The following is a 20,124-nucleotide window of genomic DNA, read 5'->3' as shown; positions in this document are numbered from 1 at the left end:
AGTATGCGTAGTTTTGTACCTTATATGTGATTTAAATACTCTCTGTTTAGACAATCATGTCACTAAGTCACTGAAACTCCAGGTGCTTATGTTGTAGGGACCCTATATGCAACATTCATGTATCACGGTACTGCCTTGATCTGTGTGCTTGGAATATCAAAGATCCTACAGCATACCTGTGCCTTTATAAAATGAAAGCTGCCTTCTATTCTCTCCTTGTTTTCATACCAGATAATTGTTACTGTCAGTCTTAACAGAAGGTGTGATTTGTATTTTTACGCATGCATGCACCGTTTGCAGATTATGCCCTACTGTGTATGCACTTACACACGTACTCTGTGCTTAAGGTGTGCCAGTAGTACATTTTGGCTGTGGCAAGGATCTGCAGGTCGAGGATAGCGTGTGTAGCATATTCTGTGCTCCTTAAGTCTCTGGAAGCTGAGACAGCAAAAAATACAGCTCCTCCGATTCGTGGTAGGAAAGATTTGGTTTGAGAGTGCTTAATCTGTCAAATATTTTTTTGTCAGGTGTGTCAGCAAGTGCAGTACTGCAGAGCTCTGAGACATTTCGGCATCCCGTAACACCTTGCATTATGCAAGAGTGAAGAGGAGTAAGCTCGATTTGGAAACAGCAAGGCAGGGTGAGACGGTGTGAGAATGGAAAATCATGGAAAATAATCAGGAGGAGAAGTTAGTGAGAACTGGGGATCTGGCACCTTGGGTTGCATGTCCTGGGTGTCGGACCCATGAGGCTGTAATTGCAGGTGGGATGCAGGAGTTATCCCACATGCTTGACGTGTAGCAGAGGTGTAGTATTGGATCTATACTGCTTCACAGCTATTCATAAATACAGGGTAGATTAGCTAAATGGCCCAAAGCAGCTTCAAATCCATGAGACTGTTAGAAACTGAACAAATATCTAAGCCCCAGTCTAAAATTTTATCCTTCTGCTCAGGCTCTTCAATATTTTTGTTTATTTAAAGGCTTGCCTAAAACTTTTGAGGAAAATCTCTGGATCTTCTTAAATTCCACTATGTTGCACTGTGGCAGAGAAAGCTGGGAGACGGACCACATACATAGTAGCAATTAAAACTCTGTAATTTTAATTACTTATAATTTAAAAAAAAAAAAAACCACAAAACCAAGGACCAAACAAAACACTTCCCTCCCCACCCCCCCCACCCCCCCACCCCCCAAAAAAGGCAAAAACCCCCAAAACCTTGAAAACCTTCATCACAACCCTGTGCCAAAAGCTGCACAGTACCTGGGGCTGACTCTGACCCCGCAGCCCGGGCGGTGCCGGGAGCAGTTGGGAGCCAGCAGGCGTTTCACTGACCATCCTCTTGGGGACTGCCGTTGTTTGTGGGTTAAATAAAGGTTGGGTAACACTGGTGTAGACAGTTCTTTAAATGCCTGTGGAATTATATTTTAAAATAGAGTGAAGGTACTTCCCTGTCCCCCCAAAACGGAAGCAGCCTTATTTCTTGTTTAATTTGCCCGGCTTAATTTGTTTAATTTGCAGCTTTCTGGAAAATGCTTTGCAGTCAAATTTTTTGGGGGAAGTGCATAAAATCATAGTTTCTTTTAAACAGCTACAAAATGCAAAGTGCCATGGTGAAGTCTGCTAAAATTAATATAGTGAAGGCAATAGTTAAGCTAACATTTTATATTGGCATAATAATGTAAGTATTATGTAAGTTGTGCTCCATGCATACCATGGATTGCATGCTCATCAACACACGATTCATTTCTCATTGTTTTAAATCTTTGTTAATGTCAGTTATATAAAGGGGCTTGATATCAATTAAAACTTTATTTCATTTCAATTCCTGAACAAATATTCTTTCAAAATAAATAATATTGTGGGAGGGGGAAAAAAAGAAACAAGAGTTAAAATATGTTTTGTAATGTTAGTGTCCAAGCAAAGCCTACAGGATATACCAACAGGCATCCTGCTGCTTCTGCCTTATGTGTATGGAGGAATAGTTAAGAAAAGCCGGTGTGTTTTATCTCACAAAATTTGGTGCAGAGTTACTTTTTCAGTTTTTGGGGCTGCTAATAATTCAGAGAGACAGTTATAAATTTATTGTTAATATCTGTAGAGGTTTCAAAGCAGATGATGTAAGTGTGTGTGTGTTTAGTCAAATAATTTTTGACATCTCTACCATTAAGCATTCATCAGCAACCATCGTTCTTGTGGGTTTTCAAGAGCGTTTATCAGCATCTGTCAACAAGTAGTAAATGACAGCAAATGTATGGGAATTACATATGTCTGTGGTGTAGAGAATGGATCAAGAGCGACTCCCAGCTGGACACGTTTTCTGTGCTGTAAAGGTGCTGCGGGGCTGGCTGCAGCCCAGCACGGCACATCAGTCCCTTCTGTTGACTGCTCTGAGGTCGGCTGATGTTGCGCTTTGTTCTGGTTTTCTTATTGGACTGAAGAATTGTGAGTTTTCTTTGGAAATTAAGCTTCCCATGTTTCTTTTGAACAGATAGCGAGCTGTATACCTTGCTTCATTATTAGCAAATCACAGTGTTAATCTCTTTATAGCACTGTGTGTGTGCATGGAACTCTTTTTTTTTTTTCTTTTTTTTTAATCACCCAAATTTCAGTTGTTTCGATGTCTGCTTAAAAAGTAGAAAATGTCTTCCTTTAATTTCTCATGTCCATTTAGTATCTGTAATATGGCAACAGTATGGTGAGGTGGCACCTACGAGCTCTAATAGCTTTTGCAAGGTTTGGTTGCTCACGTTTCACCTAACCAGAGCAGATTGGGTTATGCGTAGGTGTTGCACCGTGAGCTCTCAGGTGACAGTCACTGGGAAGGGTAATTAAAGGATGATGCCAGGAGCTCATTGGCATACAAACTCCACAGGGCAAGACACAAGGAGAATCTGCAGGTGACCGGCTCTCGGATGGACTTAAGTTAATTACTGTAACGGCATCACAGGCACTATAATGAACGAAACAGCATTGTATGCTTCAGGGAGTCTCGTGCACGAAGGTGCCCTGCACCCCCTGTGCTGGCACCCAAGGCAGGAGCTGGGAATGAAAAACCCGCGGGAAGTAACACAAAAAGGTGCTGAGCACCCTACTGCTATCCTGTTGTAGGGTCCTTTCATCCCAAATACTGGAACAACCGTAAAGGCAGAGACTGTCTTTGACCAGTGGGACCGGAGGGCTCAGTACCCAGTAGGACCAAGTCCCATGACAGAAGATGATGGATTTTGAGGTCAGCACCCCAATTCTTATGTAGTTGTGATGGGAGTGACCTTGAGTTACTAACAGATTTGGCTGGAAAAGAAGCATTTGGCAGGAGTAGGTAGTACCCTGGAAAATCAATCACAGGAAAAATATCTGGTGAAAAATGTAACCTTTTTTTTATTGACTGAAGTCTGGAAAATGGAAAAAAAAAAAGTCAGCACTTTCAGTTTTCTTTCACAAAAAACCAGCAATCTTCTGCAAAGTTAAGTGATTTCTAGAGGAAATGGAGTATTCAATGACAAAATCCAATATTCTGTTTAAAAAAAAAAGTCTGGAAATATTTTGGCCATTCCAAGTCCTGAGAGTGATAAATGGAGATGATCATATAACTCAGTTTATAGCAGGTAAAAGTGGCTTGAGGGGTGGTCTGGCTGCAGCTGTGGGTTTAAGAAGAGATGATAGCCTTGATTTCCCATAGAGACTTTGAGGACTAATGTTGACATTGAGATGAAGCTATCTACAACAGCTTGTTCTGTCAGTGTTTGGTTTGAATCAAGGATGGTATTAATTCAGGTGCTAGAACTAGTTGAGAGAGATAGGAAATGTATTACAACATTCTCAAAATTTTTTACCTTAGGCATCTGTACAGTTTCTTTTTTCTTCAAAAATGTTTTAGTAATGCTACAAGTTGGTCAAAACCCAGTGAAGCAATGCGGAGCTGTTTTTGAAAAATGCTTGTAAGCTTTTTCCATCTTGATGTGCCCAGTAAGTTTGAGCAGCTTGTGTAACTTTAGGAGTTTCGTTTACATGTTGTTGTTGCAAAGGATTGAGCCAAATATATAGATTTTTTTTTTTCCTTCTGAAGAATCCACACTGCCTACACAGTGAGAGATTGCTGACAGCTCAATTACTTGCAGTGCTTTAACTCACTAATACAGTCTCATTATTTATCCAGAGACTCCTTCGTTTGCTTTATTTAATTTCTCAGCTGACAAATTCCATCTCCCAGGATACTCAGTGTTTTCAGTCTTAATTGGTTAACAATTGGCTCTTCCATCAGCTGATATCAGCTTGAAGACATGATGCCAATCCTTTCTTAGTATGTTCTGGGACTTATGCAAGAGAGATTTAGCCTTCCTCTTAAGTCTCCCTGTCTTTTATATTAAAATATTGCCTAAAATATCAGCTTCCTAAAGGTTGTTGAGAGCAAACCTCATTCAGATTTGAGTATTTAGTTTCCTTTACCCTTTTTCTAAATTTAGGAGGCAAAGTTGTTTTTTGTTGGGGTTTTTTTGGTGGTTTGGGTTTGGTTTTTTTTTTGAGTCCTCTGGAAGTTTTCCCTTGAAATCTCCTAGTATTTTTTTTTAAGTGAGAAGACAAGATGTTGCAATGCTTAAATACAGTACTCGTGTTTGCAGCGTTACCACAGATGCTCCCTGTGGGAAGGGCTGGAAAAGCCCTCAGATGTGGGCACTCGTGAGCTCCCAGTGAAAATCAACGGGACGTGCTTGTGACTCCGTGCTTTTCAAAAAGCCCTCCTCTCCAAGTCAATAGGCTGTATTCAGAGAGACGGTCCAGGGTGACTCAGAGTCCAGTGACAGTGTGATTGTACGGGTTTGTGCTGGAGCACTTTGTTGTGCCCGGGGTTATCACAGTGCCGGCTCCTTCTTGCTGAACTCCTTCCCTGGATCTACTGGGAATGACGGGAGAGATTGAACAAGGGCCAAAGCTTGCCTGGATCCAGCTTTGCTCTTATACCGGTGGAAAGAGCAGAGTAGTCCTTTCAGGCCAGGAAATAGAAACTGTATGAAGTCAGAAAAGCCATCTTGTCTTTGTGGGGAAAACTGTAGCAATTTAATTTTTATTAAGTCATTAAACCTGAGCTAACCCTTATGTGGGCACCAACCTCTGAAATCACAGCAAAAGCTCCACAGGCTCCACGAGTTTTACCAAATTGCATTATTTTGGGGTGAGGGTTTTTGTGTGTGGTTTTTTTTTGGTTTTTTTTTTTTTTTTTTTTTTTTTCTCCCCAGGTAGTGCAGCTGTTCAGGTAAATCTGGTTGAGGGTCTGGCTTGCCCTGGTCTGTGCGACTAAGTCGGGAGGAGAGGGGTCTGTTTTTCTGCCCTCCCTTGGGCAGGGTTCCTGGGCTATACACGTGCATGTGTGCGTACTACCTGTACAATAGGATCTGGGTGCTAACCACAGTTCCTTTATATTTAGTTTTCAATGTAAAATAATAATAATGATAATTCCCAGTGCAAATTTACAGCAGTGAGACTTGGGAGCGGGATCAGGACACATGCAAAGCTGTTAAGTACTTTAATGTTACTTGTATCAACAAAACAAATCTCTTTTTGGAAGAGGAGGTGGGGGAATAAGAAGAGATTTTTGTAGTTGTATTTGCAGTTTCCTCTTCCCTTCCTTTCACTCTAGAAATTCTTTATTCTTTCATGCACAGTTGAGAATTAGCCATTTATTCTTAGTGCCGGCGATGCAGTCTTTGATATTTAAAATGGAATGTGTTCCTTTTTGATGCTCTGTGGTTTTGAATGAAGTACATGCTAGCAGATTAATGGTGCAGGACAGTTAGACACTTGCCATTTTTTTCCTTTCCATATTTAATTTTTTCTTGAATGATGAAATAATATTTTTTTAAAAAGAAGAGCCTGTGAATCGTCTATTGTTTGGTGAAATTGTTTTCACAGTGTTGTTATTCCCTTCTAAGTTGAAATCTTTGAATAGCTATGAGCTGTCACATTTTTTCTAAGTTATAACTGCATCAGGCTGTGCTGACAAAATGTCCTTGCATAACTGTTAATATGCATTGTCATTTTAAGCATGAAACAGTTTAGCTAATGATTTATCTCTTATAATGCAACACTTGGGGCAGCTGTATGATTTGTCTCTTTAGCAAGTCAAGTAATTTCTTTAACAAAATGTTAAGCACAGATGGGCCATAGGCTGTCAGTTAACCATTATTGTGCATGCATCTGCTTGCCTTCAATGCACTGTTTTATGTATTCAGCCACTTACTTAGGCACAGCTCTCTGAAAAGCGGAACCTACTCTGATTGGCAAATAAAATGTTCATTTGTCTCTTCTTCCTATTGTTTTGTTTTGGTAACACATGTCAGCAGCTCAATTACCCAGTTCATTAACAGCTCCCAATGGACGTGATGGCCAACCCATGATAAGGAGGGCGATTGTGGCACATATGGTCAATAATAGCCTGTCTCTTGGTAATTGTAAATAAAAGTCACTGTTGGCCATTTCCTTTTACTGCAGCTACTGTTTTCCTTTTCACTTCGCTGTACAAAGCACATTTCTCTGTGAATCAGCCCAAACAAAATAAAAATACCATCCACTTCTCTCAAGATCACTTTTATCGCTGTTGTGGTGGTTGTTCCCTTTCTTTGCTGACTTTCCAGCTTAGAGCTCACAGGAGATGGGGTTGCTCTTTTCCAGTTCCAGTAACCAATTAATTACTCTTATTAAAAAGTTTACTTAAGCAGCAACATATTTTCTCCCCATTTCTCTCATTCTCTCACTGCAGACTTTTGTAAAGTGCCTGTGGAGTTTAAAAAAAGCCATTTAGAATGTTTTTGTAAGTATGCCCTTTGCAAATAGCAGCAGTTTTCAAAGGAGCAATTGAAGTGTGACTTAATCCTTGTTAGATGAGTGATATTCATGTCTGGAACAGAGGCTTGCTTTTTGGTTTTGTTTCTTGGTTTTTTGTTATATCATAGTCAAAATGCCAGTAGAAAGGGTTAAAAGCAATTTTACTACTTGTGAGTATTTCACATCGTACTAGGTATTCTGTTACTTTCTAGCAAGATTGAGAACTTTCTTACATTTGCTGATCCTAAATTTTCACTTTTAACAGGGAAATAGGAGCATGTAGCAGCATTAGCATGTTTTATCTTAACCCCACTGAGAAATCTTTTGTGGCTTCTTGTTTTGTTCTTTGTTTCTTGAAATCTGCTTTTCCTTTTCCTCTCAGAGAAGAGGAGTCCAACTGCTAACAAATTTTGGGCTGTGACCTAACGCGGTGAAACTCGGGGAGCCCAAATCTCACCTCTGTCCTCTCCCCCCGTTGACGGTGAAGCACAGAAAGTGAACAGTGAATTGGATAAAATTGCAGCTCTGAGTGCTGGTAAACTTGCCAAAAGTGCTTTGGTGGGAGCACCACAACGTAAAATTTAGGAGTGCTCTTCTAATCTTTGGAGCATGCATTATCTTAGATAAACATGGCGTTCAGTTGTGGTGTCTTAAACAGCTCACAGGTGGCTGAGGGGTGACTCCAGACCCCCTGAGCTCGTCCCCCGCTGCCTTCCATGTTCATAACTAATCTGTAGTCTCCACTCAGGGCTGTGGGCACTCGGGGAGTTGTTGAGTGTCAGAGTTTATTTGTCCTGTTTTGATTAGCACGGACCTGGCAGGGCGTATTTTCTTTTTAATGGCTTCTTGCTGTGAGAGTGAGGTTTTGGGAGGAGGACAGAGGGGAGCCTGGTGTCGCATTTCCCCAGGCAGATACAGCAAAATGAAGGGCTGATGCTCTGGGAGGGAGGTAGTCGGTCGGCTCCAGAGTCTTCATTATATGTTGTATGCAAATATAAGCCTGCCCCTAAGCGGGACTGCTTAGAGGGGAGGAGAGAGGGGGGCTGTTAGTAGGAAATAAAGATGCCGTTTTATTTTCCTGTGGACTGTACTTTGAGGAAAGAAAGGACGCCTGATGTGTTTCTAGTCCATCGGCTGTTAAAACGCCAGCTGCTGAAAGCCTACCCCAACACAAACAAGAATCCAGGGAGGAATGCGCTGCTGGCCACCTACGGCTGCTCCCAGCCCTTGCAGCAAGCCAGGCCCGGAGGTTTATTTAGCGAGTGCCTGGGGTGACTGACGGCCCACATCCTGGGATGGTTTTTCCCTCTCTCCGTCCCTTTCCTCGTTAATTCATCTACAATATGATGGAGGGTTGCGTATGAGCCCCCTTACCTCTGGCAGGAAGAGGCAGTCTTGGAGGGATGCCTCCAGGTGCTGAGGTTTGGGGAGGGGGTAGCTTGGATTAACCCCTGCGGTGCATCCCCTTCACCCTGGCTGCCCTCCCCGGCCCACCGCCCCCCTCGCGTCCGCGGCAGCCTCCTTTGTGCCTCCCGCATCCTGGCAGGCAGGTGTCAGAGCCCTGAATGCGGGCAAAGGCCCTGCTGATGGATACCACAGATGGAGCGTGGAAATCGGTCGAATAGGCCTCAGCCACAGGCCATTTCTTAAGACCCAACAAAAGCCTCCAAATAAGTCAACAAAAATCACAAAGAGAAAGTGTCATTTGTCATTTACTGTGGGTCTGTGTGGGGGTAGCAGCCCTGTTGCACTCCTCCTTGCGTGCACCCGAGTAAACATGAGGGAGGTCACTCGCATCTCTTTGGGCATGAAAGGCTGCCGGGGATCAGACGGCCGTTGGCAGCCCTGCGATACCCGCTGCCTCCCGGTGCAGAACGCCCTGGTTAGCCCCAAAGCTGGGGATGCCGCGGCCGCAGCCTTAAGTAATAGAGATACGGCACGAGGGGGAGAGCCTGTGAAATTAATCTTGCATAAATAAAGAAATGAGAAGATCCGGGGAGGGCAGCTAGCAAAACCGCCACCAGAACCCTCCCTGGCCTTTGGTATATTGGTGTTTTTGGTCTTATTTTAGCGAGATCTGTGGCTAAACAGAATTTATTTAGGGCAGACCCTAGGCTGTTACACTTAGAGGAAGAGGCTGCATAATATTTTATTAAAAAATTTCACAGTGACTGAAGGATTACCAGAGAGGTTGTGCCTTCGCAGGTCGCAGAAAGATAACCTCTCTGCCTGCGTTTGTCAGGTGCGCTGTGCTGCAGCTGTAATGTATGGGTTTTAAATGGTTGTCATGTTTTTGTTATTTAATTATTCAAATGAAATCTCTTGCTGAGAGGAAGAACAACCCACAGAATGACCTCTTGTGCGTTATTTTGTTGTTCATTTTTTTTGCCCTGACGTGTCTATTTACGGTGTTTGGAAAAGGGATCGTTGCAGAGCTCCAGGTGACCGAATGCCTACGGCACTGGGCAGAGGTTTTTTGCATATCGTGGTGATAACCGGCATGCAGCATTTCCTCAGGCCACCAGACAGGTCATGAGGGGTTAAGGGACAAATAATTGCTCTTTAATTCTGTAATTCCTTGTTTAATTAAACTTCATGGCTCAGCTACTGGTAGTGCTTTTGGCTGCCTCTCCCATTTTGAGCTGTGCAGTAAGGGGGGTACCAGTGATCCCGAGGGGTCTGGCTGGGGATCTCCCAGGGCACTGGTGAGTCTCCTTCTTTCTCCTATTTATAGCTTGAGGGGCTGGAGTATTAAGATCATTAGGACAACTGTAAAGGTTAGCGATGTGTGTTGTGTGTCTGTGGAGGTGATGGAGATAGAAATAACCCAGCTAAAATCTGACCACCTTTACCTGTGCTGAATAGTATCTTTTTATATCATGAAAGTTGGTGGATCCAGTAGTGAAACAGATTACTGCTTAGCAAAAGGGCAATATGCTATGGCTATTGAGCATATATAAAATATACTGCTTTTTTAAAGGCTGAGGTGTGTCCAATTTATGCGCTTAGTCAATACTCTGATTGGCTTCTCGCCTATATAAAAGTCTAATAATGGTATTTTAATAGGAAAAAAAATAAGAATAAAAACTTCCTTGAAACTAATAATATTTAAGAAGACTTTGTAAAAAATAAAAATAGTGCAGTTTGTAGTACAGGCCTGTAGCTATCATTTGAGATTACATTTGTCTGATTTTAATATTGCAGATCAGACAAGACAAAGGAACTCAATGTTTTCAGTAAAGCTGCACATAGCAGCCAGGCCTGGCGAAGGGTAACACGAATGAAATCAGATAGATATGAAAGCCACTTCATTTGACATATGTTTTCTCCCTTCTTTAATTTTATGACTTTCTAAATATTTGCATTTGATTAGATGTATTGTTCTGGTCTCTTAGATACTTCAGTTTTTTCTGATTGGTTTAGCTTTGTGCCTTTTGTATACTGCTTAAAGAAATGTAAAGCTAAAAATGAAATTAAGTCAGTGTTTTAGTTCTGCATTCACATTGCTGCATGAATGCAAGGTGCAGGGAAACATCACAAGATTTTGCTAAGTCTTTATAAAACAGTTTTAGAAAGATCATTGTAGGTCTCCTGATAATTCCCCCACCAGCTGGGTGGGAAGTAACTTCAGAAATTTAGTGATAAATATCCACTTTAAAGGGCACAGTTTAAGCTGGCTTTTTATAGGCATATATGTAGATGTTTGGAGAAGTTCCATACATACGTGTAGAGTCTGAGAGTGAGTATTGAAAGAGTTCCCGAGATCTGGGGATTTGACCTTTTTTTTTTTTTTTTTCTTTAAAAAAAACCTCATCATACACAATCAAAGGCAAGTTTTGTCAGAGAAGTTGTCTCGAAATGGGACCTTCCTGAGCTCTGTTTCAGATCTTACCACATCAGGTATGGTCAGAGTGCAGTGCTAGCCAATATGACCCTGCTAGCATGGCTGGTGTGCTCTCCTCCACTAGTCTAGCTAGTCAGCAATAGCTCTTCTGCTTAAGGCGGGTGATCTGTATCTGAGGCTAACATAGGGAAACTATATTTTAAATATCCTGTGTTTCTTTTTATTCTTGAACAGCAGCGTGAAGCCATCCTGGAGGGTTGTAACTTGGCAGTTGCTGAGGAAGGCAGGTGTCACTTGGGACCCCAACTGAGAAGACTTGGGATTTTTCACTAATTCAGACAATGCGTTCTGTTCATTTTGGGGTACCCTAGATTGCCTGTTTAATAAGGAATGAACTTGAACTGTTTGGCATAGGATGTTTGTGCTGATTTCCCTTTGTTCCCAAGGACAATATTCTCGAGAACCAGAACAGCTTAATCCAGTTTTACTTGGGGCAAAACTTCCATGCAAGTAAGAGACTCTGCGAGTTGGATGTTTTCACAGTACATTGATGCTGAGCTCTATGGGAGCTTCTCCTGATGTCCTGTGCATGTTGGGTCCAAGATATTGATGGTGTCTGGACAATGAAGATAGCTTTCACGTAAGAGCCTCCGGTCTAGCAGTAATTGTTCTTTTTTTGGTATGCAGAAATTCATAAACTCTTCAGGTGAATTGTCTGAAAAAGCACTTTCTTTCTCATGCTGTAAGACTAAGTAAACAGATTAGGTGTATTTAGTTCAAACAGCTTGAGTGAAATTGGAAATGTAAGATAGCTAGAAATTAACATGGCGGGGGGTTTTAGCTGGAGCTTGAGAAACAGTGATTTCTTTTTGGCTTTCTGTTCTCAGTTACTTCCAAATAAATCACGTTAAGAAGATTATTTTAAATCAGTGTCTATATCAATAATTTATTTGGCAGTATTGAAGTAGTAGAAGCAATGCTTGTATTTCAGTTGAACAAGCGGTTTCAGCATCACTGGGGAGTGTCTGCCCTCTTTAGGTGGTTTCCCTTGAAGACTCAGGCAAGAAGGAATGCTTGTTGCCTGGGTCAGCGGCTTATGCAAGTGAAGACTGGCTTCGGAAGTCTACCTTTTTGGTTCATTACTGTTTGGAGAAAGAGAATGTGCTCAGGTACTGGAAGAGGCTTTGCTGCCTTCACAGCTATAGCTATGGGTTCAGCTGTGGCTGAGCTGTAGCTGGAGTTCACTTGATTGCCAGGGAGCACGGGAGAAACAAGGAATGATGCCAGGAGCTGGCGCTGTGTGTGTGTGTGATCTCACTCTCTCCACGTCCATGAAACCCAGAAGGAGTTTTGGTTCTGATTGCTCTTTTAACTGCTGATTACAAGAGTTGGTAGCCCCTTCCTGGGTCATGGACGTGCTGTACGTGGCCTGTTTCGTGCCAACTTCCCTTAAGTGCCAACTTTCCTTAAGTACCGACTCGGGGTGTGGTGTGAGGGGCCTTTGGTCCAACACATTCTGGCTGTTTTGCAGTCACATCCTGGACTGTTGCCTGGAGGCTGAGCATCAGCACATCTGCATGTAACCATGCTCTGTGCTGGAAAACCTCCCAAGGTTAGGAGGAATAAAGATGAAACCTTAGGCGAAGGAAGCATGCAATCTGTGTATTTCAGCTCTGGTCATCACATATGCTGGAATCTCCTTGCTTTAGTAACTGGAACAGTCAAGTCAAACTATTGCTCTGAGCTATTCTTACAGGACTTCTCTGTGCAATGTGCGTCTCAAATTTTTTTTTTTTAATATTAATACATGTCTGGCCTGTCCTAAGGTTATGTTAGGTGATCCTAAGACAGGCAAGTAAGTTGCAAACGAGTGGGAATGTTTAAATGTGCTGAGATATACTAACACAAACGTATAAAATACTGTTTAGAATGTAGGACAAATAATACACATGACATGAAGTAAATATTTGATTGTGTATGAGAATTAATTTCTTCAATAGCGCTTCCCATACCTTTTTAATCACTTCCATAACCATTTCAGCACTAAGGTTTTAGTGATGGATTTCTAGGAAAGGTCTCATGGACATGTGTCTATAGAGTCGGAATGTTTAAGTTACAATGTGCACACTGGTATGACAAATATTTTTATCTGTTCACTTGTTCGGGGAAAGGAACAAGGCCGTATTGCTTGTCTGATTGTTTGGGACTAAGCAGTACTGCTCAAGTTTTTTAAAACACTTGCAAACTGCTGGAGGGGTTAAACAAAGAAATTGAATAATTCATTTACTCAAAAAGATCTCCAGAGGTCCTTAAATATTCTTGGGCCAGGAAAAGGTGCTAAACTTGTAGTTGAACTTTTCACAATTCTTTATTTGTTTGAGCACATTTGCACAATGTAACATTTAACTCTGATTTGTTTCTCACTTTTTTGCTTTTTTGAAGTTTACCTACTCAGTTCTGAGTCATGGGGAAAAAGCAGCTTTTCCATATAAAAGGATATCATCAATTGATGCAATATTTTGCTTTTTTTCCCCCCTCAACTAAAGCTAATTTTTGTCTTTCATTTTTTTTCTTTTTTGAGCATCAGCACCCCAGTCTGATGAAGGCTCTGACATAGATTCTGAACCAGATTTACCTTTAAAAAGAAAGCAGCGTCGCAGCAGGACAACCTTCACAGCAGAGCAACTGGAAGAGCTGGAAAGAGCTTTTGAGAGGACACACTACCCTGATATTTATACTAGGGAAGAACTTGCACAAAGAGCCAAACTCACAGAGGCTCGCGTCCAGGTATGTATTTAAAGCTGCCGAACAAAGGGAATTTTCTTTTCTGTTAGCATGCCGGTCCTTTTATATTCTTATGTGATCCTACTCTGGGGTAGAAGAAAAATGTGAAGCTAAGTTGTTTACAACCTTACAGGGTTTTGCATCTGTACATGGACATTGGTTTTCCACCTGTTTAAGACAACTGCTTTGAAAAGAATTCTGTGTTTTCCCCAGTAATTGGGGAGATTAATACCTACCATGAATATAATACTGAGCCTTTGGAGAAGAAGGTCTATTATCCCAGTTTGTTTGTTTTATGCGTTTGACGGCACACTGCATGTAATCAAGTCAGCTGTTGCGCCAGTTTATAGTTATTTAACTGATTTCATCTGTTGTTGTTTGGGTCTTTCAGGCATTAACAGAGGAGGGGAAAACATTTTAAAAAGGACAATGTGTCTATAGAGCCATGCAAGTGAACAAGGTTACTGGTGCAGTATCTACAGTTTACTTTTCAGGTTAGCTTTTGAAGTTGACTTGATTTAAACCTTGTAATAGCTCTTATCCCCACTGTCAGTTTAATTCAAAAGAAAATAAACCCTCAAATAACTGTTAGGTCTTCGCAACTTCATGTAGATCTGGATTGTCTAAAACAAGCTAATGTGCTGGAGAAGTAAATCATGGAGTTGATTTAAATTAAAAAAAAAAGCATGAACCTGGATTTTCAGATGTCCAATAAACAGCAAATAGCAGCCAAATAATCCTGGAATAAAATGCACCCCAGAGTTCAGGTTCAGACTAGGCCTTACTCTGTTTCACGGTGAAGAAGCATGTCCTGTGAAATGTTTAATACCGCGGGCAGAATACTCTGCTGTTCTTTCCCTACTTGACATCTAAGAGTCATTTGGAAAAGCACACCCAATTTAAATCAGTCTGAGTTGCAAGTGTTCATAAGCAAATGTGCGGTTGGGTGACAAGCAAAATGTTGTAGCTTGTGATCTAACCAAGGAAGAGAAACAAGCGGTAACTTGTGGTCTAACCAAGGATACAGGTGAATTTGGTTGCTTTGGTGAAACTGTTTTTATGTTTTGACCTTTGAAGCTCAGCCTGAGGCATTCAAACTCTGCAAACTGAATTAAGCAATACAAAATATCCCTCTGACTTCAAGACAAGCATGCCTATTGCAGCATGGCTGTATTATTGAGTATCTGTCTTGAAAGGTCCAGACTTTTTCAGTTTTACTGGTAAATGTTTTTGCAGAAGACTTCACACCATATTTCTTGTAAGTGTTTGTTATGACTGAGAGAAAATCAGATGTATGGATGAATTTGTCTGGAAGGCAAACTCAGTGGTGCATGATTCCTTTCTTAACATGTTTACGAAGTGAAATGCTTGCAAAACAGCTTCATATATAGACTTGGGCCAGGTAAGACCAAATCAAGCCCTGGGAATCATCCATGCACAAACGTAACAAAGATAACTTCCTACACAAGTTCTGTTAGCAAGATGAATGGGATCTAGGATATGATGTTTTGGGCTATGTTAGCTTTAGTGGAAAAATACGATAAAATGAAAAAGACCTTGTTCATGTTTTTCTAAATCAATGACCCACAGCCAGAAGAAAAGCAGAACTCTCATTAACATAACAGCTGTCTTAATGTGGCTTTAACCCTGTGACTTTTTACATTCCTTATGGCTTCCTTGGTTCCCTTGAGATGCATCCTGTCTCACACCACTCCTATGATCTACAGCCTCATGAATTCCCCAGTACCTCTGACATGGGTATTTCACCTAACCCAGCATGGAAGAAAGTTTCTAGTCCATCAGTGATTAAAATACCAGAACAAAAACCTTTCTGGATTAAAGATGAGCTGGGGTTGAAGTAACCTGCCTGTGGGCAGTTTCCTAGTGCACTCCATCTGTCTGGTACCCTTGAAGGCTGGCAGAGTGATTTAGCAGTGGATTAAGGGATACAGGATTTGCCTTATCAGCATTCAGCACCTCTCTATAACCCCTTAAAATAGCCACCTATGATGGGCATGAAATAAAAGATGACCTGTGAAAAGAAAATAACCCTAAGAGACTTGAGGCTGAGAGGGCTGGATAGCCATACTGATGTAGCATTCAAGCTTTCTTAGTCACACTCCTTTTTTGGTAACAATACGACAGATATCAGAGATACCAAATTTTATATGGATATATATACAAAGATCTCTTTGACTGCTTCCCGATCAAGCGTCATCTAAAAGAGCTGGCTCTTTGCAGCCTGAGTCCGGCTGAGCCCAGAAAATTCTTTTTTTCTTTGGAGCTGTAAGGTCCAATTTCGTAGAGTTGTTTTACATTGCCTAGGAAGTTATTTAATTGATTACAACTGGACCAATCTTGCTATTCCCTCAGTCCCTCCATGTAGCGCTTGCATCTCATGTTTTGTTTTTTCTACCCTGCCGCCCCCGTGCTTCCCCTCTCCTTCTATTCCCCGAGGCGGTCTCTGAACACTTGTGAAAGGAAGAGTCTTAAACCGCCAAACCATCTATTTTCTCACTTTCCCACTGTTGAAGCGTAACCAAATGCATGTTTCTAAGCTGGTTGGTTGGAGGTGGGGAAAAAAAAGTCGCCTCTGGGCTGAGATCAAACTTAGAACATTTCAGCCTGAAAGGGGAATTTTTTGAGGGCTACAAGCAGCTGAAAACAGACTTTACACTGTGAATGTTATTTGTGTACTTAATCATGGGGACAGGAAAGGCTTTTGGGGAAAGAAGTGTTGGGACAAACTCCACATTGCAAGAGTCATGAGATGTGTAACTATAATCATTGCAAATACTTCAGCACTGGGTGTAATAAGGAGTTAAAATGCAGCCTGCAATTCCTCCTGCAGCGCTTTTCCACTCAAGGACTGTTCAGTCTTTCTCCTCCATGTTTGAGCCTAGATGTGGTGTGGAGCCAGGACAGTCTCTTCTGCTGCCTCTTCCAAAGGCACCTGGCTCTTCTCTGCATGTTAGATGCAGCAGGAAGGGGAAAGTTCTTTGGTCTTGTGCATTCATCAGATACAATTCAGAAACATGAGTCCCAAAGGATGACCCTTCATTAAAAAAACCCAGTAGTAATACCCTGGGAATGTGAGGTTAAAGATCCACATATTGTGAGTAAAAATCACAACCATGCAGTGCTTTACTGGTCCAGTTGAAAACCTCATTAAAACCATCATTAAGTTGCAGTGCAGGCCCTTAAGGTCCGTGGCCTATTTTTACTGACTCAATCTGAAGGTGAATTCTAAAAATGAAATTTTCCCCGGTGTAGATAAAGATCAAAGGCTCTTTCTGAGCTTCAGAGCAGTGTGGTTATGGTTTCTGTAACAAATAGCGCATGAGGAATGAAGTGGGTAGCATCTTTTCTGGCCACCTTTTGATTCCCACATCAGGCTTGTTTTTAGACCTGGATGAACTGGGTGAACTTTGGCAGCAGCTTGGAGCCTGTTTCAGATTGATGGTGGGAGGTGTTTACTTCAATCTTTTGGTGAAGGATTTTTAAACAAGGTTCAGGTTTGTCCCGTGGCAGGCGGAGGGCCAGGAGCCTGCCTTGGCTGATGGGGGCTGGGCCAGTCAGACAAATCTTTTTGGGCTGTGCGTTGAAGGCAGGCCTCCCAAATTATCAGAAATGTGACGCGTGAGACTTGCGTGTTGGACCATATTGAGGATGTGCCCCCAGCTGTATGGGATCGTGTGGGGCAGGAGGTCCTGCTGAGAAGCGGCTGGCACACAGCCTTCCTCTTTAACCCCAAAAGGCAACGGGAGAAACTTGTTTGGACTCTTTTAGTCCATGAATAATGGTGAAAAAGCAAGGGAAGTGAGGAAGAATTCTGAAAAATGAGTATGCCCCGTCCTGAAAAGGTTCTTCTCAGCCAAATCCCAGGCTTAAATTGGTTTGCTTGAAAACTTCCAAAAAGAAAAATATTGTTTAACAAAAGAGCATGTCTGAAAATTCAGACAGATCTCTCCAGGCTACTAGGATGGGGTTGAATGTTCCCATGTCAAACTTGTAATCAGCTTGTAGGCTTTTGTACAACCTCAGCAAATAAAAGAAGTCCCAAGAGCTCAGAAGTCTTGAGCAGCTGGAAGAAAAATGATAAAAACTTTTTTTTTTAAGTGCTGTGCTTGCATATTGTTTTCTTTGTTTCACTGTGGTACAGGGAGGGGAAGAGATGGTTTGGAGAAGAAGATAGTGGGGGGGAAAGGTAAGAGAAGAAATTATGACTCTTAAGCTAGTAGTAAGGTTTGAAAGCTCTGAAGTCCAGTGTCTCAGCTTTGATAGTCTCTCCTCAGTAGCCAACAGTGAAACACATTCACTGGGAAAATCATGGGGGAGGGAGGACCTGTGCCAAAAAAAGTCTTAATTTGCCCTCAGCTCCTCTGAAACGGTTTAAGCCTGCATGGTGAACTGCACGGTGCTATGGGGAGATGGGGTAAAGGAATGTGGCAGATTCAGGAACATTTAAGACCTTTCGGCAGATCTTTACAGTTATTCCTGATGTGGTTTATGGAGAATTTCTAGTGCCTTTTCTTGAGGCTGTCCCTCTTGCATCATATATAGGATAAAGAAAGAAAATTCTGTGTGCATTCTTGTAGTAGACAGTCCTGTAATAGCAGATTCCCCCCCTGCCCCCGTAAAGGAGAAATTCTTATGGGTAAATTAGCCAACTACAAACATATGCAGGCCCAAGAAGACATTTTTAAATATAAAGGAAAGGAAGGGATATGATTTTGATTCTCTTTTTCTGGTCCCTGCTGCCTAAGGGTTCAAATCAGTGGCGCTTTAATTTAAAAATACACAGTTCAATTTGCTTATTACTCAATATTTTGCAAAGCTCTTCAGCTGCAGTGTTTTAGAAGTATTTGTGTAGCACTGAGTCAAATTCTTTCCAAAGAAACCTGTGAGAGTTGAGTATGTTGGATCGCACTGGGAGGTGGTTGGAAGCCCTCGTTCCCTTTGGCACAGCCTAGTGGTTTTTTTGGTCTGTTCTTTTTCTTTTTTTGTGTGTGGTGTGTTGTTTTGGGGTTTTTTGGGGGGGGGGTGTGTTTGTGTGTGTGGGTTGTTTTTTTTTTTTTTTTTTTCCTCTTCCTGTTTGTTTTAAAAGAACTCTGGTTTCCGTCACATTGATAACTCCTTGTATCCCAACCAGCGTGACTTCCCATCACCATAAACAGCAGCTCCTGGCAGACCCCAGGCGGAGAACCTGCAGCCTCCTGGAGTTCCCGCCGGCGGTCACGGCAGGTGGTTCTCAGCAGGCTGGCAGCACCGCTCTGGGCCGCTGTGAGGAAACAGGCCTGCCCATGGCGTGCCTCTGTGCCTACGCAGTAGACCATATTCCTGTGAGGCTGGGGGTGTGCAGATGTCGCAGTGAAGCTGATTTACCAACTAGTTGTTGCTAAAAAGCAATTCTCTTTCTGCTTTTGCCGGTTGGTCTCTGGCAGTGCTCTCCCTGGAGCTCATCTGATACCATGGTGAGCCAGGATGGAAATTCACCCTACCGCAAAAAAAGAAAAGGGAAGAAAAAAAACTTTTTTTCTTTTTTCCCCTGCTGTTTTGTGTTCTCTGAATGAACTCCCAGTCGGGTCGGGCAGGCACAAGGGCTGGTGTCAGCCGTTGGCCTGGCGAGAGGGTGAAAGTGCCTGCACAGACTGCTCTGAAGACTGCTGAAGTAAATGTAAGTCCGGCATCAACAGGGACTGCAGGGCCAGACACTGTGGGTGTCTTTAGAAGTCACGCTGCCGTGTTTCACAAAGGTAACGGAATCAGCCCTGTCCAGGCTGGTGCAGCCCAGCTTCATTAGCAGTTCCCTTCTTCAGCCTCCCCTCTTTGCAAGGCAGCCCCGCTGCTCCTGGCACACCCCAAACTCATTCCCTGATGGCACACCCACCGAGGCCTCCTGCTTGCAGGATGGTCAGACTTTATTTTGAACATGTGAATTTTGGGGGAAGAGAGAGGCGGGGGATTAGGGGGGCGGGGGAGGCAGTTACCATGAAAAATATCATAAGGCAAAAGGGAAAAAACCAAAAAAACTCCTCTGTCTAAAATCAGAAGTGCCGTTAACAAATGCATCAGTCTTTTGACTTTGAGTGTTTTTGGCACTCATGCTTGCAATGGTCAGGACTGTGTATAACAAAATATCCATGGGTTTTCTGAAAAATTCACATCTTGAATGTTTTGCCCTGTTGGATCAGAGATCTTTTTGCCTTAAAAGCACATAGAGCGCTCTGTGTTTATGATTAGACTGTTGAAATGTCAAGGCTAATTACACTAGTGTGTTCCCAACTGAATAAATGCATCTTTTAAAGAATATCCTGTTGAGATCAACAAAATAACATGTTGGCATGATCACTTGCAAACTACTTAAAGGAAAAATGATAATAAAAGGCAGGATCAAAATATTAGGAAATAGAGATGAGAGAAACCTACTAGTTCACCTCATCCATTCTACATCCGTGCAAAATACTTTTTTTATATTCTGTTTGTCCTGGTTTTGGCTGGGACATTGGTCAGCGGGTGGTGACCAATTGCATTATGCATCGCTGTTTGTTTTTTCTTCCCCCCCTTCTTTTTTTGTTATATTCCTTTTCATTAGTATTATTTATTATATTTCATTATCACTATTGTTAGTATTATATTTTACTTTAGTTATTATACCGTTCTTATCTCAACCC

The 20,124-nt window shown here is 42.1% G+C and overlaps 1 protein-coding gene across 4 annotated transcripts in view; it reads left to right on the top strand.

Moving 5' to 3' along the window:
- PAX3 (paired box 3) overlaps window positions 1-20,124 on the top strand; it is an 82,457-nt gene that overhangs the window by 41,141 nt on the left and 21,192 nt on the right. For 2 of the 4 annotated variants that reach the window (XM_050902290.1, XM_050902291.1), the window contains exon 5: window positions 13,248-13,453. In XM_050902290.1, coding sequence (XP_050758247.1) covers window positions 13,248-13,453 — 206 coding nt within the window. The remainder of the gene's footprint in view (window positions 1-13,247; window positions 13,454-20,124) is intronic. The other 2 variants (XM_050902294.1, XM_050902295.1) reach the window with 1 other exon arrangement.

The sequence above is a fragment of the Gymnogyps californianus genome, chromosome 10, assembly GCF_018139145.2.
Source record: "Gymnogyps californianus isolate 813 chromosome 10, ASM1813914v2, whole genome shotgun sequence".
NCBI lineage: Eukaryota > Metazoa > Chordata > Aves > Accipitriformes > Cathartidae > Gymnogyps > Gymnogyps californianus.
The sequence above is the reverse complement of the archived record's forward strand: the minus strand, read 5'-3'. Positions and strand labels throughout refer to the sequence as shown.